Source organism: Arvicola amphibius, chromosome 9, assembly GCF_903992535.2.
Source record: "Arvicola amphibius chromosome 9, mArvAmp1.2, whole genome shotgun sequence".
NCBI classification, from domain to species: domain Eukaryota; kingdom Metazoa; phylum Chordata; class Mammalia; order Rodentia; family Cricetidae; genus Arvicola; species Arvicola amphibius.
In genome coordinates, this window is record NC_052055.2 from 35150504 (window position 1) to 35174604 (window position 24101).

Here is a 24101-nt window from a genome sequence, read left to right on the forward strand (position 1 = left end):
CCCCTAGGCCCACTTGATGCCATAGAACTAGTATCTGCTCACAATTTTGTTGTTTTTGTTTTGGGGGGGGTAGGTTTGGGCGGGGGGGGTGTTCAAAATAAGGTTTCTCTGTGTAGCACTGGCTCTCCTGTCCTGGAACTCACTCTGTAGACCAAGCTAGCCTTGAACTCACAGAGATCCACCTGCCTCTGCCTCCCAAGTACTGGGATTAAAGGTGTGCGCCACCACCTGGCTCACGTTGTCAGTAGTGCCCCTCCCCAATTCCAAGGTGTATCCATTCAAATGTTCTGCGTAGCATCCTGGACATATTGGCAGAGCCGGGCTGCCACATCTGTCAGGTACTGGACTGGTTTGAGACTTGCTCCTGACGTCTTCTTGGAGTGTGAGAAGACAGGTGGAAATGGCCTCACAGGTGGCTTGTGACCGGCTGTGGCGCAAACCCTGTGTCCTGAGGCAGCTGAGATCACAGTCTACCCTGCATAGCGCTAGATAGCCACGTAACTACAAGTTTAAAGTCTATAGCCTGGCAGATTCTGGCAGCTGACAAGCACTGACCCACTGAGTTAAGGATTAGGACTCTCGATTGCCAATAAAAGTCCTCTCTCCAATGTAGCAGGTTCCAGAACTTGGAGGCAAAGTATCCCTCTGTTCACAGCTGTGTCTTGACAGTAAAAGGTAGTTTGGAAGAGTAGGCTGAGACCAGTCAAGTTTGGCCCCTGTGCAGCACAGCCTAGAGCCACTAGCCCAATTTGTTGAGCTGCCTCACCCCAAGGAGTTGAAACAGATTCTTAAGACACAGTGTGTATAATTCCTGGGCCCCAGCCAGTCAGCATACAAACGCATCTATCTCTATGATGGCCCTGCCTCTAGAGATGACAGATCTAGTGGCGCTGTGGAATCGGGGTGCTTACCAGGAGTCTCATCAACACAAGTGAGCCCTGCATGTCATCTCTTAAACCAGACTCCTCACAAGGGTTCTAGACACAATATAGCCAGCCTGCTAAAGGGTCATCTATTGAGTCCACATAGCTCTGTGCCCTGACCCTGCATGGAGTAAGGGTAGGATAAGAACTCACCAGCCTTTCCTGAACAGTAACCTTGTTCAGCTGCTGTTCTAGGGCCATCACTGCATATGACTGCCTATGTCCTGTCCTGCAGCTGAACAACTTTGTTCACATACTCCATGAGATTGTAGATGGAAACAAATCTTTCCAGCACTATATGCTTAAACTGGAGGTTGAGAATTTCAGTCCCTAAAGCAGAGGCTACATAACACATGTGGGTATCAGTTACCCTCAGCAGTTTCCATGACCCCAGGAGGCTGAGGAAGGTTTTTAGACGGCACTTTATTGATGTCCTCGGCCCCTGGTCAGTACAAACTCCCAGCACTGGTTTATACCAGCTGGACTTGGGTGCCATCCCCAAGAGCAGGAGTGGGCCCCATAGGGGCAGAGAGGCCTCCCAGACTAGGAGGAGTGTGCAGGTAGCCAGGAACCCCTCCGGAACTGGCCTAGGTTAGGGAGGGCTGGTCTTTGGCAGTATCTCAGGCCCCCACTGGAGCATCATAGTTGAGCACGTAGTAGTCATGAACATACATGAGCACAGCCACTGGCTGCCCAATGATGAGTGTCAGCCACACAACTGCATTGCCATAGTTTCCTTGGAAGAAGTGGCCCACAAACAAGGCCAGTGGGACCTGAGGACAAATGAGGCTATAGTCAGGTGGGGCCTGGCACAGATACAGGCTAAGGGAAACAAGTGTCAGAGTTGCTCACCTGAATCATCATAGCTGTGAATGCCCAGAGGCGGAACATACGCAGGGGAATGCTCACTAGGTACTAGAGTATGGGGAGAAGAGAGGTTAGTGTTTCAGTGGGTGGCCCAGCCTTGTCCAGAGGTGAAGTGGGATATGCCTAAAGCACTGACCTCATGAAAAAAGGCTGAGGCCAGAAACACCCCTGTCCTGGCCAACCATCTGTTGCTGCCCAGTCGGAGCAAAGGCTTGTAGAAGTGTCTGCAGAGCAAGGAAGCCATAGGATGAGGCTAATGCCATAAGGCCCAGGTCCATCCACAACCACACTCCACAGGTGCAAATACCACCCTACCTGCTGCACCACTTATGCACAGGGATATTCCAGTTCTGCCAAAAGTAGGTGACAGACTCAGCATTCCTTGGGGTCAAGAAACAATGGGATAAGCAGAACATGCCATGATCTACCCAGATCCCTAGAGACATACTACTCACCACCAGTCCCGGTAGAACTCGCGGTCTCCAAACTGCATGAGCTCTGCCACAGCATTCAGGCAGGAATGAAAAAGCCAGTAGAAGAAGATGAGCCAGATCAGATGGTTGGGAACCTAGGGGAGACAGGGTTCCATGTTGCAGATTTCCCTCATAACCTTCACACTTATCCCACCGGAGCCTCAGACACTCACCGCCAGCTTCAAGAGCCGCTCAATGATACGTGAATAGTCCATATCCTGTGGAAATAGGCTGCTTCAGCTGGCTGTATCATCTACTCTACCCACTCCTACCTACCACAGTGGAACCTAACCTTACCTTGAAGGGCTTCATGGAGTTCTGGATAGTAGGGACCATCCACTGCAAAGAAAATTCCATTAGTTCTCCTCTGCTGTGCTAAGCCCTACCATACAACCACTCACGGCACTTACCTGCTGGATCAGCCCCACTTGAAGCTGGATGAAAAAGAGCTGAAGGAAGAACAAAGCAGCCAGCTGAGACACCAGTTACACACACCCCAAGTCCTGCCCAGACCAACCCTCAAGGCCCAAACCTCACCATCTCAAAAATCCGTCGTAGCAGAAAGCGCTTTCGTATTCGAGGGGACCGAGGAAAGTTGAGTTCATAACACAAAGTAGGAGCAAAAATGAAGTAGTAGAGATCTAGAAGAGAAGGCTGGGTACTAGGATGACATAGCCCTGAGCTTACAGTCCTGCCTCTGAGAACCCCAACCCCACAGCTCACCTCGGTAGTTCAGGTTGTCTGGGTAGCTCACAGTTTGCTGAGCAGCAGCCCCACTGACTTTCTTCCCTGCAGAAACTGCCAGAAAACCAAGACAGCAAGGTGAGCCATGCAGCCCAGACTCAGTCCTATAGGCAAGTTCTAGTCCTGACAGCCTCTTACCAGCTTCGGTCTTGACCCTTCTCTGGCGGCACCACAGGTTGACATCCCGGTAGGAAAAGAGCTTGAGGAAGATGATGGAGTATGACGCCAGGGCAAACAAAGAACCCACTGCAAGATAGGTATCAGCCATGTCTACCCATACACCACAGTTAACACAGGAAAGGTGGGCTTGGCTATGACACCCACATCACATGAACAACCAAAAAGTCAGCTCAACTTGGGCTGGGATGGTTAGGATGGAGGCACACCTGGAGTGATGGACTCAACCAGTAAGGCCACAGCTGCTGGGAAGCAGATGATGGTAGCCAGGTTAACCACATGTAGCAGCAGCCCCATCTGCTCTGTCAGGGCACCCTGGAGAGAGAAGGAGAGCATTCAACCAGGTCCTCTGCCCTGGGAGAAGACTATCAGGCCTAGTAAGAAGAGCCTATCACAAGCAGACCACGAGTGACTGTAGCAAGGAGGGGGATGGGCACCACTTACCACTGCCAGGCGCTTCTCAATCTGAAATGCAGCCACAGGAAAGATGTTGGATACTGAGGACAGAAGCATCACAGGACAGGTTCAGGCCTTTGTCAGCCTGTTCCCCCACCCATGGCCCTTCTTGGAGTGCAGCTCACCAATAATCAGACATGGGGCGGGCCAGCTGTAGGGGTCCTTCAGAAACAGAGAAACCACCTGGATGGGATCTACCAGGATGCCATACCTAGGGGTAGGGCAATGGGGGCCTGAGTAGAGGTGGGCCTCACTGCCTGAGGAGGCAGGGGTGAGGTAAGAGGGGACTTGGAAAAGGTACTCACTTGATGAGGTTCTCTAAAAATAACCTGGCATTACTCAGGATCTGCAAGAGACAATCAGGAGGGTTCAGCCCTATTGGTGCTAAACAGCCCACCTGACCCCAACACCTCTGGCAGTTACCCTTGCCCAGGGTACTGGTCCCTTCAGTGCCTAATTGAGAGACAAGAGGCTACAGAAAGCCCTGAGGACAGGAGAAGCAGCAAAAAGACCCATCAAAACTGAAAAGAACAGGGGTAGGTTTTTCTGTACCAGAGTCAGCTACTCTAGCAATACTCAAAGCTCCATGAGTGTGAGTCCAGCCAGCATAGCTCATCTACAGACTGAGCCTCTAGACTCTAGCCTGAGACTCAGTGTTTGGTCTCCTTCCTCAGCCATCTTATAAGCACCAATCACAGGCCTGGAGTCACCAACCTGGCCAACTACCCAAACAGAAGCAATGGGCAATACTGACAAGGGAACACTGGTAGAGTTCTTCGCCTGGATGGTCAGAGAAGGCACCATGGAGGTGGTACAGCTAACCAAGGCCTAAAGCTCTGTCCAAGGAAAAGGTGCTGAAAGCCTCAGAAACCTTTCAGAGCACAACAGGATAGAGTCCCTTCCACACTGAATGGCCAAAGAAGCCATGCCTAAAGCAGGAACAGACACTTCTGGGCAAAGGCAATAGGTATCAGATCATATCTGAGTGTTAGAAGCTGGGTGAAGCCGGGCGGTAGTGCGCCTTTAATCCCAGCACTCGGGAGGCAGAGGCAGGTGGATCTCTGTGAGTTTGAGACCAGCCTGGTCTACAAGAGCTAGTTCCAGGATAGGCTCCAAAGCCACAGAGAAACCCTGTCTCGAAAAACCAAAAAAAAAAAAAAAAAAAAAAGAAGCTGGGTGATAATAGCCCTTTGCCCTGACCCACCCATTAGGCTGTCCCTTTGAGCCTTGGACTCCAATGGCTTCTGGGGTGGAGATGCATGGCCCCAGTATGAACCAGGCCCTAGAGGCAACAGGTTTGGAAATGGCATAGCACCCCAACTACCAATACCCAAGGTTGAAGGAAAGGGACTAGAAGGCCTACAAAGCAGTAGCTGGTTCTGCCCACATGGCATAGGAAATACATCCTCAAGATTTCTTCCATACTTTTCTCTTTTTTTAAGATTTATTTATTTATCATGTATACAGTGTTCTGTCTGTCTGTATGCTTTCTGTATGCTTGCTGGCTGTGAACAAATGGCTGTGAACCACCATGTGGTTGCTGGGAATTGAAATCAGGACCTCTGGAAGAGCAGTCAGTGCTCTTAACCTCTGAGCCATCTCTCCAGCCCTCTTCCATAGTTTTCTAGGGAGGCCATAGAGTGCCCCTCCTCAGCCTCCCAGACTAGAGAGCAACCTATACTCCCCCCTCCATGTCCCTGATCTCCCATATCACCTGCACAGCCAAGGGGAACCTGAGGACAGCAGAGTATTCAAGAGACTCATTGTCTCTACTACCACTGAACCACCCAGAGCTAGCCTGGGATCCAAGAGAAAGCCAATGTAGCCACTGCAAGGACTGCCCCTGCTTCCATCCAACCAGCCTTCAAAGGGCAGAGCCTGTACCAGGGCAAGGGCACCCTGGAAGGTTCTGCCACACATAGCCTCAGTGAGTCTGTTCCCACATTCCTACTCACCAGCATCACCACACACCAATTCAGGATGCCACGGTAATTGTTGAAACCACTGTCTGAGCTGAACAAAGACTCTTGTAGACGGTGGCACCTAGCAAAAAAAGGAGACAGAATCCTGTCCAGTAAGCAATAACCAGTATGACAGGGAAAAACACATCACGACCAACTCCTGCTTCAGGTGTCTTTTTTACCTAGAGTCCATTACCCATTTACAAACAGGAAGAGGAGCCAGGCAAAGCCATTCCAGAGGCTACATAGCTACTAGAGGAAAAGGTCTCAGAACCACCCAGAGGTCTTTCCCTATAGCAGAAAAATGTTCATCACAAGCAGAAGAGGCTAGCCAGGCCTCCATGGAGTCTGAGCTCCAGAAATCTCCAACTGCAACCAAGCTCTTGGGCCACAAAGATAATCCCGCCTGGGCATGTGTGGACCTATGTGGACCTATTAAGTACTGCTAGGACAGCAAGACAAGATGGAGTCTACCTTGCCCAATCTGCCCATCCCACCTACCACATCACGCACAGAAGAGTCCCCACCATAGCCAGGAAAAGCATCCTCCCTACATTTAGACACAGAGGTCCTTATAACAGCTGGCCTAGTGCCCAGCCTTAATGTACCTTTCTTCTTAGGAGTAATGATTTGGCCCCACGGCCCTCTCATGTTCAGTTCTGTGTCCCTGCCTTTGTTCAGGGGCCATGAGGCAACTACTCGGGCCTGATGAAAACCCTCAGAAACTTCCTACCCACGAAGGCTCTCACCCAGTGACTGGATGCAGAACACCCAAATAGACACTGCTTGTGAAGAAATATACCAGGCCAGGCAGAGGAGCACTGTGAGACTAGGATAAGGACCAGACTTGGTTACAGAACATCCCAGAACCCTCACTCACACCAACTGTGGCTCCACCTTGCCCTTCAGCTGCTGTGCTACCAGGAAGCCACACAGAATTGAGCAAGACATAGATTTTGTAAACAAAGAGGTAGGGCCTCTGCTTCCTCTCACCACATACACCTCTGCCCTGGAGCATCTGAGGAGGAGGAGCAGGCCAGGAACCTACCTTAGGACTATCCCACAGATGCCCTTTTAGAGCTAACCTTGCCTTATAATAAGGGGCAAGCCCTAGCTTTGGTTAGGGTTGGAAGTCTGACAGCCCTCTCCAGAAGAGGGGTCAAGGAGGCTGAGGGGCAAAACCAACAAGCTCTTTCTTTGCTATCAAGACTGAGATCTTTTTCTTTTTTCCTTTTTTGGAGACAGGATTTCTCAGTGAATAGTCCTGGCTGTCGTGGAACTCACTCTGTAGACCAGGCTGGCCTCAAACTCGGAGATCTGCCTGCCTCTGCCTCCTGAGTGCTGGAATTAAAGGTGTGTGTCACCATCACCAGACTCAAGACTGAGATCTACCCAAAACAAAGCAAAAACAAACAAAAAAACACTCAGGAGACAGAGGAAGGTAGTAGCTCTCTGAGTTCGAGGCCAGCCTGGTTTACAGAATGAGTTCCGGGACAGCAAGGGCTACACAGAGAAACCCTGTCGTTATAAAATGAAGAGAGAGAGAGAGAGAGAGAGAGAGAGAGAGAGAGAGAGAGAGAGAGAGAGAGAGAGAGAGAGGAAAGAGATCTGCTTGGCACCTAGTCCCATCTACACTAACTCCTGGTGAGTCAGAGAGTAGTCTTACTGTCCATGCCATGCTAGAGCACCAACGTAAGATAGTTCCACCCTAGTTCCAGCCCAACTCCATTTCCAATTGTCCATTTCCTAAGGACTAGCCTTCCAGCGTCACATTAGGCCTATGTGATAGAAGTCATATAATACGACTGTAGTCTCTATCTGAGCCCCCCTTTCTTTCCAATCTGCACCTGCCTTCTAATTGCTGTCTTTGTTTGGGGTATATCCCCAAACTGGTTTCACTGGCTTTTTTTTCTTTTTTTTTTTTTTAAGATTTATTTATTATATACACTGTTCAGCCTCCATGTATATCTGCAGGCCAGAAGAGGGCACCAGATCTCATTACAGATGGTTGTGAGCCACCATGTGGTTGCTGGGAATTGAACTCGGGACCTCTGGAAGAGCAGTCAGTGCTCTTAACCTCTGAGCCACCTCTCCAGCTCCCTTCACTGGCTTGATGTAGATATCCATAAAAATAAAAAATGAATAAATAAAGAGGCAACACCATAAGGCAAGCAAGAATGTATCTCTGCGTCTCTGTGCTAGACCTTCCCATCAGTCCCCTCCCCCAAGCTGAAGTCCTGTGCTTTCAGCACAACTATCCCAAAGCCTCCTGGCCCCAAAACTTCATAGCTGGCCTCTGTGCCACAACCCACCATAACCAAAGCTGTTTCACAAAAATGACCTCTCTCAGATATGGAGAGATGTCTCAGCGGTTAAGAGCATTGCCTGCTCTTCCAAAGGTCCTGAGTTCAATTCCCAGCAACCACATGGTGGCTCACAACCATCTGTAATGAGATCTGGTGCCCTCTTCTGGCATGCAGGCAGATATTACATAATAAATTAAAAAAGATAAGCATTCAAATAAAATTAAATAAATAAATAAAAAAACTGACCCCTCTCCCCTTTGGGCAACCATGCTGCTTTTTCTGTGGCCATCTCCAGAATGAAGACAGAAGTGGAGAATAGGTCCTTCATTCCAGAGTTGGCAGTACGCAGACAATCTTTGTTTTGTAATTTAGTTGACATGGTCTGTGTGTCAGGCTGGCCTTGCTGATCCTCCTGCCTTAGCCTCTCTAGTGCTGGTATTGCAGACATGTGTCTGGGTTAGCAGACAATATCCTAAGAGCTTATTTTCAGGTTCCTTCTGTTGGGCTTCTAATTCCTTCCTTAACTATCCACACCAATGTCTCAGGTCCCTCCTTCTATGGACTGCCCATCCAGAATCATGAAGGCAGCATTTCCACTGCCCTGCCTCCACCTATGCTACCCCTTCCCTTCACAGATCCTAGGAGAGGAAACCCCCATCTATCAATGTCTGCAAAGTCTAGGCTTGCCACTGACCAGAAGCAAATGGGCTGAAGGGCAGGCTGCAGAAATGGAAATGCAGGGAAAAGAGGAGCTGGCTAGCCATAATCACAGCCGTTTGTGCCACCCTCTCACCTACTAAAGGGCCTTTCCATGTCCTACACTCACTCCCTGAGGCCCTCCCTCCTATACCACCCAGGTCTACCCAGATAAACCACACAAGCAAGGAAGCTAGCAAGGAAGAGCTAGCACCCTCTCCTGCCTCTCCTGCAACCCCACAGAAGCATTGTAAGACAAGAACATGCCCATCCCACATACACTCAAAGAATAAATCTCCAAGTACGAACTTCATCTAGGGACCTCAGTTCAGATTCAACACTAAACAGAAAAAGAAGGGAAGAGAATGCCAGCTACTCTTCTAGCTGACACCTGGCACTTCCTTTGCGCTGCCCTCTGAGCCAAGCCCTGGGGTATAAGAAAGTTGAAGCAAGCTCCTCATAAATTCCCAGACCCTACTAGAGATGTATAAAAGACATTCAGGGACAAATACCATGGAAAAAACCCACCCTAAGGTCTTGCCTTGGGTGCCCATGAATGTGTGTCATCTGGAAAGGTGAATAGTAGACAGAACTTACTGCCTCACCTTGCCACAGGGTAGAAGAAAGGAACTGATATTCAGGACCCGGCTCAATGGCCCAGCTTAAAGTGAGCAGGAAGTACAGGGGAGGGGAAGATACAGAAATTCACGGAGTCAAGAGGAAGGGTGAGAGAAAGGTTGGACTGCCAAGTGCAACAACAAAGGGAGGGGGAGTTGGCAAGAGAACAGTGGCAATGGGGTGAGCTACAGGCCAACTCCAAGAGGGCGGTCAGAGCCTGGCCCACCAACAGAAAGAATGGAATCTATCACCTCAATTAGGAGGCCTCAAGCCCTGTGGCATCCCCAAATTAGAATGAGACACACAGGAGATAACAAGCTCCCCAACCCCACCTCTGCAATCTACCACCCATCTATGGGGAGGGGAAATCACAGCAGAGATGTCACACACATACATATTTCCTATCTTTGCACAAACTTCACACCAAAAGACACAGAAAAAGTTCACACAGAAAAGTGGCCATCCAAAGATGGGACTGTTCTCTTTTGCCTATTGCTGAATAGTTAACTTGGTCCACAACTGAGATCTCACATAAAGACACTATTCCTACCCCTCTAAAGGTCATACAGCAGACTCCCCGACTCCTAAAGGAAAAGGCAATGAGGGTAGCCAGCATAGGGGAACTCTAGGACCCTTCACATCTTCTCAGATGGAGTTGGGCATGGACATTTTTAATCCCACCACTTGGGAGGCAGATGCATGCAGATCTCTGATCAAGGTCAGCCTGGTCTATAGAGTTCCAGAACAAGGAAGGGCTACACGGGGAAAACCCTGTTTGTTTGTTTGTTTGTTTGTTTGTTTGAAGGAGAGAGAGAGAGAGAGAGAGAGAGAGAGAGAGAGAGAGAGAGAGAGAGAGAGAGAGATACATCATCTCCTCAGATGGAAAGTGGGAAGTCAACCTCCCTCAAGCAAAGCTGTGAATTACAGAAAACCACCATCCCTCTTAGGAGGGCCAGCCTCCTCCCACACTGTGCCTTCATGGCCTTCTTACCTGACCTTTGTCCACACTGTGCCAGGCCTCACACTGAAGTTATCTTATCTCCTAGGTGAACTGTGAACACCCAAGGGCAGCTGGGGCCCCCTTCCCACAGTGCCCACTAGAGAAAGACTCCCTTGATACAAACAGAACAAATCTTTGCCAGCCTAGTTGTCCACCTTCTCCTAGTCCCTCAGCTACTCCCTAACCCAGAACTACTAAAAAGGGTCCCATGATGAACACCAGAAAGAGCCTCAGGGACAGCTTGGAGGAGGCAGCCAATGTTATCAAAGAATACGGTGCATTCTTTTGCTCTTACAGTCAGTCAGTCAGTCAGCGATGCACCACCTCTCCCATAGGTGTGTGCATACCAAACCTCCAGCACCCGGCCAGGGGAGGAAAGTCTCCTTTAACTGTCAGCTCAGTCCCTATAGCCTGCAGTCATTCTGGTAGCATAAGCAGGGTTTCAGGCCCTCCTACTTACAGGAAGAAGGGTGAATAAGCCATGAAGCCACTCTCTTAGTACAAGACAACTTCCTGTACTGTCCCCTGCCCTGGGCAAATGCTCATTCCACTTTTCTCACACAGGCTAGCGTCCTCCGGAGCCTCTAGCCGCCTTCTACCCACAGGACACCCCCCAGAGTTCTGCAAGGGTACCTCTTCATCATAAGCCTCCCCCCAAAACATCTACCACCTTCTACGGAGGAAAGTCCGTTCACCAACAATCCCCAGGGTTCCAGACTTCCTGCTACGCACCCCTCAGAAGGGACCTCAAGGGACTTGTGCTTCCCTAAGCAAACTGGAAAAGGGGCTGCTACCTACTCCTCTGCCCGGGCTCCATGGTTGGCTACTCGACCCCACCTGGGTGACCTTGGCAAGTGACCCTCTTCCCCAAGACTATGTCCCTGTGTAGCCCAAGGGGACCCCCAGACTCGGGACTCGCAAAGCTGTGGCCACCTTTTAAGAACTGGGAGCGTCGCTGGGGAGATCAGATGTAGGGGTCAGGCGCTCTGCTACCTCAGCTCCCAATGGCCGTCGCCCACGTCGGTGTGTTTGTCTTTGTCCGGGGTCGGGGTTGGAGCTGGAGCCCGAGCTGGCGCGTCACCCCCGGCGCCCAAGTCGGGGCCCACAGCCGCGTCTCGCACCTCCTCTTCGGCTGCCACGGGCCCGCCACCACTCTGGACGGAGACCCGCGAGCCATTCCTCCGACGCCGAGAGCCGCCCGCGCCTCCGCGGTCGCCCATGGCCTCGGCCCGCACCTCGTCACGGCCCAGTCGTGGCCCGCCGGCTAGCAGCGCCTGGAACCCGCGGCCCCGCCTCTGGACCCTAAGTAACGGCCTCCGCCGCCGCCCCCTGCCGGCCTCGGTAGCCAGCACAGGCCACAACTACCTCTGCGACGCTGAGGCTGCGCTACCGCGGAGCAGATGACTGACGGTGGCGTCCCCTGAGAGTCCATTTGTAGTCCCAGGCCAGGCGAGGGCGGGGCCTGAGCGAAGACGCGGAGCCCATTGGGAATTGCGGGAGCAGGGCGCGGAGCCTCCTGGGAGTTGAAGGCGCGGCGAGTCAACGGCGCATGGCACTCTGGGAACTCGGCAGTCGCTTGGCTAGAGTGCTGAAGCAACTTTGCGCGCAGTTGCGTTGCGAACTTCGGTGGAACTGGTCCAAAGTTCTGTCCGAGGAACAAGGACCGCCGAGGATTGCACCGGCTCCCGATTCCCTGTCAGCTGCGCACTTCCCCTGACCTCTTGCCTGCCCCTTGTCCTACTTCTGGAAATACATAGTTTCGTCATCCCTCTACCCAACAGCGGTTTGGGTGTGGGTCATTTATGAAACTGTGCGTACACTGACGTATTGAGGCCCCAGATCCGTGTTCCGCGCACAACTGGCTGCGCTAACAGCCCTGGCTGGCACCTCCGTTCTCTGAGCGATCCCTAACTGCTCGGCAGGAACCGCTTTAAATGGAGCTTGGAGGGCATACCCGGTCAAAGGATCAAGCTGGAGAAATACCCAGTCTCGTATCACAGCAAGTCTGTGCAACCGCCCAGTTGTTTGGTAAATGAAGCAACCCATTAATCACCATGGTCTCTTCCTCCACCACCCCACACCCCATCCCACACCTGGGTCGCAGACCTGACGTGCAACCCTCCTGAATTAGGCATCACAGTGCATGACCTCGGGAAACAGCTGATTTCCTTCAGAAACGCTATAAGGACCAAGGAGAATAGCGACTTGCTCTTCTGGGGATAGCAGGATCAAGAAGCACCTCCATAGGATAAGCAAGTGCTCACCCTGGGGCTGGTAGCCTCTCCTACAGGGTGCCACCAGCCTCCGTATTGAGGCCACCCCACATCTATAGTATCCTCTTTTCTCCCTCTGTTCATGCCACATACCATGATGAACAACCGACGCTACCTTGCAGGTGTCTTCCTGTAGTGCGCACAGAAAGGAGCCCAGGGCATGGACTTTTGTGGATTAGAGCCAACCTGATCTCCTCAGTCTCCCAGAGCGTTCCTTTGCTGCTGGCACAGCATGCCTTTCAGCTGGACCTGGGCAAGGCAGGGCTAGATCTTTGCAAATACTAACCCAAAAGGAGGCAGAATGAAAGAAAATGTCTACTTGAGAACCTGAAATGTGAGTCCTGTGAGCTCTACCATCCCTTCCCAACTGCCCCCGTCAGTAAACATGAGGCATCCACATGTTCCTGGGATAGCGCTCTGGCTACACCAACTTTCAGTATGAAACCAGGGACGAAAAGTGGGAGGTTGAGGCTCAGGCCGCCACTCAGGCCAGAGATGAATTCACACCATCTAATATAATGCAAGATTTCCTTGGAGGCAGCGGTTCATTGACATCCAGGCTTAAAGCTGTCAACCTGCAAGAGGCCATGGGAGTGAAGGGACCAATGCCTCCAGAAATGATGGAGACCTGTGGCAAAGAGTTGGGACCTATATCAGAGAGCCAGACTTGATTCAGGGAGAAAAGACTGGATGGATGCCTGAGATGGGGGATTGCCTGGTGCAGCAGCTTCACTATCAAAATCTAGAGTGAAGCATGACCCAGGGTCGCAGGAGAAAAGAAAAAGTACAGGTGAGATTGGCTGGGAAATCGGTGTGGATGGAAGAACTGGAAAGGAAACCGTGATGCCGGACAGATCTCCCTGCTGGAGGTGGCAACAAAAGGGGTTTGGGCCTTGGAGTAAGAAGGAGCTTTGCAAGCCTGCCGGACTAAGAGGACCAGCAGGGTTTTGGAAGTTACAGACAGCTTCAGACTGACCCCCAGCACCCTGGGGCCACAAGCAGATCAAGGAAACCTGCTGGGGAGAGTTTACAGCAATGGAGACATAGGCTCATCTCAGCCCTCCAGGGCTTTGTTTCCATTCTTCTGGCCCACCACCCTAAAAGAACAGAAACAACTAGGACCTTGAAACTGGCGTCCTCTGGAAGTGGGCAGATAAGAGACTTTGCTGCATGTCTCTGCTGTCTGCCAAAGTGGTGTTTGGGTGTGCGGAATGAGACAGAGCTCTGTAAAGGCTCTTTATCCTTCCACAAGCTCTTTTTCTCACCCCTGAGCCTCAGGTTTCTGTTTTGTAAACAGGAAATGATCTCTTCCCAGTCAGAGACAGTGACAGCTAAGATCCTTCTACAGGGAGCCTGGCTAGGAACTTCTCCTAGTGCCAGATGTGCCTTCACTCCTGTTGTTACGGCTGTCCCAGCTTCCCAGGGTGTGCCCTCTGCCACGGCAATGTTCTCCACACCGCTGGCACATAGGCCATGACCTGCTGGCCATCCTTCTCTCCCTTTTCGCCAGTGAATGGATGAGCGGGTCAGGCCCCTGCTCTTGCCAGGATGTAGGAAGTTGGGCTGACTCTGACCTAAGATTGACCTAGTTTGACCAGATGTATGCAGAGTATTTGAGCGACTCAACTCACACCTGCTTACCTGCTCACCAGGGGTCATCCCTGGGTGAGCCGACCCCACCCCGTCCTGGCAGATTTCTCTACCCAGCACAGCCTTGCCTCCTATTCCCTCTTCTCAGTTTGTCTAGGACCTGAGGGCTATGGTGGCTGTGACCTGCCTCTGCCCCTGGGAATCTTCCAACTGTGCTGCCGGCTAGCAGTACAGCGGCACACTCCCACCGTTTAGTGATCTGATTGAGAGCAGCAGGCTTCCAAGGGCGGGGCTAGACCGGGAAAATTCTCCTGTCCCATTTCTCCAACACTGGTCCAGAGGATTGCTAAGGATGAGGAGTCTGCAGCTGTTGGTGCAGCTGCAGAAGTACTAAGGAAGAAAGAGTAGCGGCTGTCCAGGCCAGGAGAGAGACTGCAACTCCACTCTGTATTTCTTTGTTTTTTGTTTGTTTTTTCAAGACAGGGCTTCTCGCTCTGCAGACCAGGCTGGCCTGGAACTTACAGACATCTGCCTGCCTCTGCCTTCCTGAGTGCTGGGATTAAAGGCCGCCGCGCCACTACCACCTGGTTTTGCAGTATATTTTAGCCATTCTAAGTCAGATTGAGCAAGATCTGACTTTGGGCTAGAAGCTATGAGCGCCCTGAATACCTGAGACAGAGTAGTTTCGCTTGTCCCAGGGGAATTGTCAATGGCTTTGCCTTCAGAGAGGTACTCCACTGGTCTAGCTAGAAGGCAGACCATTTCCGGTAAGAGAAAAGGCCAAGGCCGGTGCTTCGCTTGCGATTCCCAGCCCTGGTCTGAGCTTTCAGAACTGGAAATTCTCCCTTCAGACACCCTCAGATACCCCTAATGGCACCCCAACAGGACACGTCAACACTCCAAATTCTATCAAGAGTGGCATTTATTCTCCTCGTGGAGGTGCGGCGCTCCGAGGAGCTGGTGCTATTGTGCTTAGGAAGGAGGTCTGTCCGTCCGTCCGTCTGTCCGGCCGGCCCGGCCCCAAACGGGGGCGGAAGAGGGACACGGCCCGAGTAAAAATCCTGGCCTGTTGCGGGCCAGGAGTATGTACAAGGTGGCGGGGCGCAGGCGGGGGTGGGGGCGGGGCGGGCCGGCAGCCACAGCCCCCACCCGAGGGCCCCCCGCACCTCGGGCCCTACTTGTAGAATCAGTACAAAATAGGTGCTACCTAAACGTTCCTTCTACCTGAATTCGCTAAGTCGGTTATTGTGCTGCTTAGTTATGGGGGCAGGAGGGGGCCCATGGCTTTCCACGGCGGCAGGGTGTGGGCGAAGCGGGAGATCCTGGCGGGCCCACAGCCCTTCCAGCCTTCTCCATAGGTAGGTAGACAGGAGTAAGGAGTGGGGCAGGGTGGGCGCCTCTGTGTGCGTGTGCATGCGGCACAGGCTGGCAGGCCCAGGCTAGGAACTGTGGGCATTTCGCCAGGTGGAGTTAGGGGGTTGGATATGGGCACTGCTATGCTAGGCCTGCAGGTCCGCACCAGGAGGGTAGCCAAGCTTGGTGCTGGGATGAGGCTGGCCATACCATATACTCCAGCTTGTTGCGCCTTAGCGGCACAGAGACAGCAGAGCTTCGTATCTCAGGGAATCAGAAAATGGGTACCTGTATGGGTGGCCCTGGTGAAGCTGAGCCCCCGAGACCCTGGGGCCTGTCCAACTTGAGCTGGAGACAAGGCCCAAGTCAAAGGCAGAACCTGACTACATCCAGCATAAACGAGGACTGAGGTGGGTAGGAGAGGCCATATGGGCCCAGGGATCCAGCCTTCTGCAACTGCCTTCCACCCTGGCATACCCATGCTTGTTGGGCCCGTCACTGACAGGCACCTCCCCGAAGGTTGCCACATCTCTGACGGATTCAGGAAAGGGCCTGGCATATTGTAGGTACCCAATGATGGGTCGGTGAGTGATGAAGGACTGACAGAGAGGCTGTGGTTGATACCATTCCATTCCAGCCTCTGAAACCATGACGCCTGCCGGGCTCTGCCCTGGGGTAGGGAATGGGGAAAGAAAGTCTGCGTGGCCGGCCCCGCGCAGCATCCCTGATCTAGGGGCCTATGGGATGGGTAGGGCAGGGGATACCTGATTCTCAGTAACTCTAGAGGCTGCGGCAGCTTCACATGCAGTGCGCATTATTGCTCTATAGTCTGCATCGGACTAACTAAGAGGAAGGGGAGCGGGCAGCCCCGGGAAGGGTTGGGAAGAAGGGTGGGACTGCATGCAGTGATGTCACAAAGGCGGCGGCCAATGGGGCGGGCCCTTGGGGTAGGGTCACCGCCGAGGCTTTGGCATAGACGGGTGAAAGTTGGCAACCGAGTGGGGGCTGGGCCTGGCCTCTGGGAAAGAGCCGGCCTCTGTGAGGCAAAGCTCAGGGGCAGAGGAAGTGGTCCTGGACAACCTAAGCCCCGGGCGTCGGCGGGAAGAATGAGGGTTCGGCGCCCCCTCCCTGACCCGAGTGCAATCCGTTCATAAATAAAACGTATAAATACAGAAAGAAAGAAACCCGACGCGTCCGCAACCCCCCCAGGGGGCTTTACCCGCAAAGCAAATACAGAGGTGTGTAGAGGGCAGTGGCACGCCAGCCTGCCGGCCCGGGTATCCGTCCTCCAACACCCGAAGCCTGGGGAGGAAGGGAGGGGGCCCCGGGGCAGGGTGGGATCGGGGTCTGAGTAGGTCGGATAAGTTCATGCGATTCCGATATGCGTCATTATTATTCGTTATGGAGGACAGAGCCCCGGAAGCCGGGCTGGAAGAATTCGGATTTGGCAGAGGATGCGAGGCGAGGGTAGGAGGGAGGCTCGGACTGAGGCCCCAGAAAGAACCCGAGGGAGAGGGTTGCCGCCGTCCGTGCCCCTCCCCATCCCCAAATCGTCTAGCACTCCCGGGAGGTCTGCAAAGCCTATGGAACAGAACGCCTCTGTGGCCCGCCTGCTCTCCTGCTCCTCATCCGGCCAGCTGCCCGGGTGGAGCTGACTCCCTGGACGCCCGGCTGAAGGCTTGGCCCGGAAGGCTTGGGAAAGGGTGGGGAAGACCTGAGTCTCTGCAACGCGATCCAGGGGCGCAGAGGAGGGAGGAGGGCGCTCCTTACCTCACCTCACCCCTGTCTTCAGAGACCCAACTAAGAGATGAGGTTCGGTTCTGGGTCTGGTAGACCCTATTGCTGGGAGAAAGCCTGGGGCACCCTGGAGGAGAGGGGAGGGGTTTCGGGGTGGGTCTCCCCTCGGGACCCTATTGCTTGAAGGGGCTGGCAAGGCTCCTGGCGAGCGGGGCGGGGTGGGGCCGGCTCCCTACCCCTATTGCTGTGAGGAGGGGCCCGCCCTCCAGCCCCTCCGCCCTGACGCCAGCGGAGACTTCCCTGGGGGGCCCGTATTGCTGAGAGCCGACCTGGCTGGCGGAGGCCCCGCTGCCCTAGGCTTGAACCGGGCTGAGCTGCGGCGGCGCAGGGGTTGCGGGGCCACCGGCGCCGCCCTTGAAGCAGGCTGACTCGTAGTGCTTGTTGAGATAAGACTTGAGCGCGAAGCTCTTCTTGCAGCGCTTGCACTGGAAGTGCTTGAAGGCAGAGTGCGTCTGCATGTGTGCGCGCAGGTTGGAGCGGTCTGCGAAGGCCTTGCCGCAGTGCGCACAGCCGAAGGGTTTCTCGCCCGTGTGAGAGCGCATATGGCCCTGCAGCAGCCAGGGCCGCGAGAAGGCTTTGCCGCACACGCCGCACTTGTGGCGCAGATCGTGCGTGAGCAGGTGCATAGCCATGGCCGGCATGGACACGTACACCTTGCCACACGTTGGGCAACGCCTTGCCAGCTGGCTGTCCAAGCTGCGGTGCGTTTGCTTGTGGCGGCTCAGGTTCGACGACGTGGCGTAAGTTTTGCCGCACTCGCCGCACGCGTGCCGGCCACCAGCGCCCGTGGCTCCTGACCCCGCACGCGCCTCGGTGCCCGCCCCCACGCGCGTGCCACCCCGACTAGCGGACCCTGATCCAGAGCCTCGCTTGCTCGGCCCGCCCCCACCTCCACTGTCGCTGTCGGGGGCCGCCACCGAGGCTGTGGAGGGGGCCGCGGCAGCGTTGGCATTAGCAGCCTTACGGCGTGAGCGCCCATCAGTGATGAAGAAGGCGTCAGCCGCGTAGCCTTCGCTGACCGCCGCGTCGCCGTTGATGTAGCCGCCAGCAGCAGTAGCCAGCTCTGGGCGAGGGGTGGGCGGCGGTGCTGAGCCAGAGGCCACGGGACCCAGCTCTCCGCGCACAGCCGCAGCATACATAGGCTCCGGGGATGGCCCTTTGAGTAACGCCGCCTCAGCGTCGCCATCGTAGACAGACGCAGGCCCCACGTAGTCACTGAGGTATCCTGCGGGCGGAGGCGGACAGACAGACAACGGGAGGGGAACGGAGCAGCGGGCAAGGCGCACGCAAAGCGAGCGGCGGGAGAACGAGAAGACACAGCGGAAGACGTTGGAGTCCGGAAGGAAGACGAACAGGAATTAGGACAAAGGAGAAGGGGCCAGGGACCACAGGGCAGAGAGGATGGAGACCGTGGGGAGGGGAAGAGAGGAGAGAAGAGAGACAGCAGAGGATGAGACAGGGCCAGGCAGGGCTCCTCCCCCGCCGCCCAAGCGCCCCGCCCCCGCGCGGGGAGGAGAGAGAGAGAGAGAGAGAGAGAGAGAAGCATCTTCGGGCGCGGCTGCCCCCCTTCAGCGAGCCTCAAGGTCAGGGGGGAGGGGCGGCGCTCCTCTCTTCCTCCTCCCCCTTCCCCTCCCCCTCGGGTTCTCCCCACTTCAGCAGTTTTCCCTGATTATGCAACACACTGCAGACCCGCCGCGCACAAAGCCAGGGCCTCCAGCCCAGAGACCCCGACGGTCCTGCCTCTTCGGGGTCCCCGGGGCCGCCTTCAGACCCTAAAATCTGCTTCCAGACTTGACTCTGGTTCCCTAGGTGTACCAACAAAACCTTAGCGACTTCTACCTAGCCAGCCAGCATCTATCTCTGGCCATCGTCAGTACTTTGCCCTCATCTCCCAGCTATCTGACCACTTACTGGACTTGATCCCTACCCTTGCAGCTTGAACTCATTTACCTCCACCCACTCCTTTCTATTATCCTGGGCCCTACTTTGATCCACATTCTTTTCTCCCCATGCCCTAACCCTTCTGGGGACCTTCTCAAGTCCCCATCAGGGGACTAGGAAGACTGCCAGGGCATCCACTAGGGGACACGTTATTAGAGACAAGCTGCAGGTGGACATTGTCCATGCCAATAACTGCAGTTGTTCCCAAAGTACAAGATGGATCTCACAATCTCAGGATCGTAAAGTAAAAGCATACCCTTCACAATGCAGCCTCTAGCCCTCTCAGGGTCGCCCCTAGGCTCTCAGAAATCACTGGGCCTGGTGTCCTCTCACAAGATAAGCTGTCTACCGACCCTGGCACTGGAACTCACCTCCCACATATGCAGGGTCACATATGCAGCCATCCAGACACACTCTCAGTCACATGGTGCACAGCGGCCTCAGTGTCACGTGGTCTCATGTAGTGGCACACAAGCAGGCACACACACAGGGTCACACACAAGCGCACAAAGTCACATGGCCACACGCAGTCACATGGGCCCACACAGGCTTATGCTCTTGCAGGTCACACTTGCTCCGACAGCCCACACTGCTGGCACTCCTATCCCCCTTGCCTGCATGCTAACAGTTGTCCTTGAACTTGGGCATCCTTACACAAAGAGCCGCCCCTGACTCCAATACCTTGGCTTCCCTTGCTCACCACCTCCTTCCTAATCCTGAGTCCAGGGAAGATACTGCTGTTGCCTCTTCTGGTACCTAGGCCCTGACAGGTGGGTGGCCCTGCCAGACCCCATGCCTACTCCCTAGAGCTCCCAGCATTCCCTAGCTAGCCCTAGCAAGGGGCTTTGAAGGTGCAGCCAAAGAAGTGAAACAGATCCAGATTTCTGGGTGTGGGTTTGCATGTGCCCATATAACTGGGTCTTGTTATGTCAGCAGGTGTCTGTGTAGCTGTGTATTTCAGCACAAGTCAGTGTGTGGGTCCGTGTGTGCCTTTAGTGCTTCCTGTTCCTAATTCCTTTTTCCTACCTCTCCTGTACCCACACTCTGGCAAACCTCGGAAGCTGTCTGGCCTTACTCTTCTCCCCTTTCCTCAGCCTTCTTTCTCGGTTCCAGCCTCGGGCTGCTTCCGCTGGATCTACATCCCTCCTCCTACCCTGCCACTCCACCCCCACACTCTGGCCACCCACCCCTTCCAGCAAAGCCCTGGGCCCTGCCCCAGCTGCAGTCCAGAGCGCACCTTTATCCTGCAGTCGCACTCCGAGATCGCTGCGGGCGCGCCCGTAGGAGCTGTCGAGGTCTGCCGAAGAGAATGTGTCAAGTTTGACCTTCTTAACCAGGAAGGACCTGGGCATGATTCCTGCGGGGCTCCGGCAGTGAGGGCCTGCAGAGCCGGGGCTCGGGAGGACTGCGTCCGCGGAGAGGCCCCGTCACCATCCGAGGAGCGGTGGAAGCAGCACTGTCCCCAGTCTGGCCTGTGGATGCTGCTGGGCGAGTGTGATTCTCTCTCTTCTTGCTTCCCTGCGTCTCTTCTTCCCCTCCGGATCCCTCCTCTCTCTTTCTCTCTGTCTCTCCCCTTCCTTCGTTCCTTCCTCCTCTTCTCTTCTTTTCTCTTCTTTCCTTCCTTCCTTCCCTCCTCTGGTCCCGGCTTCCCAGCCCGCAGTGCCGCCCCTGGACAGGCGGGGGAGGAGGCTGGGGGGGGGCGGAGAGGGGGGGAGCGGCTCCGTCCCGGGCCCGGAGGCTGCGAATGGGTGCAGGGCTGGCCCGGCCCCACGGCCCCCTTCCCCTCCCCCCCCCCCGCCGCGGCGGCGGAACCTCAGTCAGCGGCGCCCCATGCCCCCGGGGGCGGCAGCGCCGAGCCAAGAGAACACGACAGTAGCAGCGGCGGGAGCACCAGCAGCTTCAGCACCGCGGCCAGCGCTGGCTAGGGCAGCACCGCGGCCAGCGCCCGGGCGCGCTCAGCTGGCGCTGTCGAAGAGGGGCGGGCCACCCGGGCTTGGTCGCCGGGCGGGGGTCCTCGGCGGGGGTCTCTGGGAGGCTGGCTTTATTGTTCTGCAGTCGGAGCGGGCGGCGACGGCAGCGGCGGGCGGCGGGCGGGGGTCCTCAGGGGGAGGGGTACTCAGGGAGGGCGGGCCAAGGGAGGAAAGGAGAGAGGGAGGGACGGGGGTCCGGGGGCGGGGCTCCGCTCTCGGACAGCTCCGGGGCAGGCCTCCTGAGCCCGCAAGCCTCTTCTGCCTGCCGCCGAGCGCAGCCTCTGGCTTTTAAAGCCAAGCGCTGGGGGAGGGGGTGGACGGGGAGGGGAAAAGGCCGGCGGAAATGGCTGCGCCGGGCTGGGCCGGACCAGGGTCTCCTGGGAGGGGTCCTGGGGATGCCTCGCCTCGACTTGTACGGAGTTCCCCCGTGCGGCTCGGGGAATGGCGACCTGATACTTGATGGTATAGTCGTGCGTGTGGAGAGAGGTGGGAATGGGCCTGACACTCACGCACCCCAGACTCTGGTTCTTTTGGGGAGAACGCAAGCGGACCTCAGCCGGGTCCACGCTGCCTCATATGAGGTCTGGAGGTTAGGCGCGGGATGTGCGGAGGCGGGGAGAGGCGGGAGACCAAAGGCGTGAATGCTGAGGCAGCGAAAACGCAGTGTGGAAACCTGTGTGCGCCCTGTGCCGCAGTGCCTCTTGCCACTCTGTCACCTCGGCTGACCCTGTGCCCGCTGGAGGGACCTCTCTGCCCCCGCCTCTCCCGCGGGACGGATGTCCAGCACTGTAGCGTCGTAGCAAGCTGAGTGTGCATGGTGAGAGGGACTGCCATGCCCCTGTTCCAGAAATTCCGCTCCATTGGTGGTTTCCGCCCTTCCGCGCCTCTACAGCTTCCCCCAGGCGGCCTGCAACCAGGCGAATAACCCTTCCCGTGGCCGCCCGCCCGGAGTTTGCAGCCCCCATGACGTCAGGCCCAATGGCCAATGGCGGGGCACTGGGGGGTTGGGGGCCTCACAATGGCTGCGCGCGGGTGCATATGTCCCCAATTAGGGCCGGGCGCCGCCATTGTCCCTTCGTCGCCCCCTCCTCGTGTTGGGGTCTCTGAGCTGAGCTCTCCCCACACAGCCTGCTCGGACTAGCGACTATGGTCACGGAGCGGCAAGCGGGGATTGCAGCGCGGTGACCTTATACGGACTGGCCCCGTCCGGCGCAGAAGCCAGGGCAGCGCTGCAGTGCTGAGCTCAGCTCCCCTTCTGCTGCGTGCTTGGCTGCGATCTGCATCCACTGCCTCGCGTCCGGCCACGGTGGGTGTGAGCTACCTGCCCCACATTGAGTGTGGAGACCACTCGCCTGCTTTATGCTAGCGGCCCAGCTCCTCAGCGGCCGGACATTCATCTTGCGTGGCAGTCGCTCCCGAGGGGCAGGGCGGGTGCGGCCTCCCCCTTATCGCCGAGCAGCAGCCGGCGAAGCTCGCAGTGGGGGTTGGGGGGCGAGGGTTCCCCGCCAGCCACGCCACTAGTCCCGGCTTCTTCCCAGAGGGGACCGGCTGAGGCGCAGCCGGAGGCGTCAGGCCAATTAGCATTTTGATTGCTGGACGGGGGTAGGGGGTTCATCTGGAACAAGGTCTAATTACCAGAAGGACCCTCGGGGCTCAGGCAGGCTCGATCCCCCTCACCCTCTGTTTGCTGCCTTCTTCTGGACTGTGTCCCCACCCCCAACTCCATGCTCCCACTTCCTCTAGGTCCCCTCATAGGCTTAGTCATCCTGTCTAGTTCCGTCCCTATACTTTGCCCCTCGGGTCCCTTCTTTATTAGTCGTGGTCCTTGGCCCTTCCAGTCTTTCCTGAGTCAAGTCCTATTCCTCTGTGGCTCTATGCTCAACCCTCTTCTCCATCCCTTTATATAATAATCACTATCCTTATGTTCGATACACATTCCCTTCCCCCTCCCCCCCACACACACTTTGTCCCTCACTCCTCTCCTTTGGCCCTTAACCCCCTTGATGAGACAGACCATGCCTGGGCACATGTGTCCTTGGGTCTCAGGGGCAGGCAATACCGAGGGAACCATAGCAGGCCTTGCTCTGGCTATGGTAGATCCCTCAGGACCCCCCCACACACGGGGGTTGGGGGAACGGCCAGGAGGGGCAGCTGGGTTCAGGCCTTGACCATCAGTCTCCACCAGCCCAGGTGCATGGAACACATGGGACCCAGGTGCAATTACTTGGGCATTCCAACTGGCCTTGTGAACCTGACTCCCTGCCCCCCACTTCCATGTAGAGATTCCCAAGACCCTTGATCCAAAGAAGAGTTGAGGCATAGTTGATCACTCCTTTTGACAAGTTATGAGCTCCCTTAACCGAGGCCCCACTGAGTCTCTCCCACTGAGAGTTGCAGCCTGAGAAGGCTTTGTTTCTGTAGAAGAGCAAAGCAGCCCTCAATCCGTGGATAACTGCAGGCCCCACTATCCTGGCCCTCTTAGCAACTCACGCAAAACCTCCTCGTGAGGCTTTCTTCTTGCTGTTTTGATTCAATTTTTATCCCTTTTCAATAAGGGTCTCAGTGTTTGGTCTGTGAATGTCTTCCTCTGCTTTCCTTCTAACTACCCACAGTTCTGTCCAGGTCCCATTGTGCAGGAAGGTTTAAGGTGTGTGTAAGTGGGGAGAGGGGAGATACAGGATAGGATGCTCCATTGTCGTGTTGCCAACAGCCCACTGATGTGTGCAGGCCCTTGTGAACCTATCACTACTTTGGCCACCTAGGGAATCAATGGACAGCCTCACTGGAGGGTCCACCCCTGGGTGGAGACAGGAGATTGACAGAGAATGGGAAGTTGGATTGAAAGAACTGGTGGGGACTGCTTCTGTGGTGACTGGGTGGGTGAGGTCATTAGCAGGAAGAGGTCAAGGCTTGTAGTAGGAGGGCAATGGAGGCTAGTCCTTGAGACTACTTTATT

General features: G+C 55.3%; 2 protein-coding genes across 2 annotated transcripts; both read right to left on the reverse strand.

Moving 5' to 3' along the window:
* Positions 1-1326: 1326 nt before the first annotated feature.
* Dgat1 (diacylglycerol O-acyltransferase 1) lies at positions 1327-11625 on the reverse strand. The gene is made up of 17 exons (XM_038344071.1): positions 11215-11625; positions 5596-5683; positions 3946-3986; positions 3766-3851; positions 3629-3681; positions 3394-3499; positions 3146-3253; positions 2987-3061; positions 2801-2904; positions 2674-2712; positions 2561-2602; positions 2437-2481; positions 2246-2358; positions 2106-2171; positions 1927-2014; positions 1776-1838; positions 1327-1696 (listed from the first exon to the last, which is right to left on the reverse strand). The coding sequence occupies exons 1-17, from the start codon at positions 11439-11441 to the stop codon at positions 1544-1546; spliced, it is 1497 nt and encodes a 498-aa protein (XP_038199999.1). The 5' UTR covers positions 11442-11625; the 3' UTR covers positions 1327-1543.
* Positions 11626-17527: 5902 nt separating this feature from the next.
* Scrt1 (scratch family transcriptional repressor 1) lies at positions 17528-20527 on the reverse strand. Its single transcript, XM_038344218.1, has 2 exons — positions 20413-20527; positions 17528-18459 (listed from the first exon to the last, which is right to left on the reverse strand). Exons 1-2 carry the CDS (start codon positions 20525-20527, stop codon positions 17528-17530), a joined length of 1047 nt encoding a protein of 348 aa, XP_038200146.1.
* Between the last annotated feature and the right edge of the window lie 3574 nt (positions 20528-24101).

Excerpts from the sequence above, each read along its gene's own strand:
- Dgat1 (XM_038344071.1), bottom strand. The coding sequence starts at position 11,441 with ATGGGCGACCGCGGAGGCGCGGGCGGCTCTCGGCGTCGGAGGAATGGC. Across the intron at positions 2,482-2,560 it reads ACTCCATGAAGCCCTTCAAG|GATATGGACTATTCACGTAT; the intron begins GTAAGGTTAGGT and ends CTATTTCCACAG. Across the intron at positions 2,015-2,105 it reads GTGCATAAGTGGTGCAGCAG|ACACTTCTACAAGCCTTTGC; the intron begins GTAGGGTGGTAT and ends CTTGCTCTGCAG.
- Scrt1 (XM_038344218.1), bottom strand. The coding sequence starts at position 20,527 with ATGCCCAGGTCCTTCCTGGTTAAGAAGGTCAAACTTGACACATTCTCT. Across the intron at positions 18,460-20,412 it reads AGTGCGACTGCAGGATAAAG|GATACCTCAGTGACTACGTG; the intron begins GTGCGCTCTGGA and ends CTCCGCCCGCAG.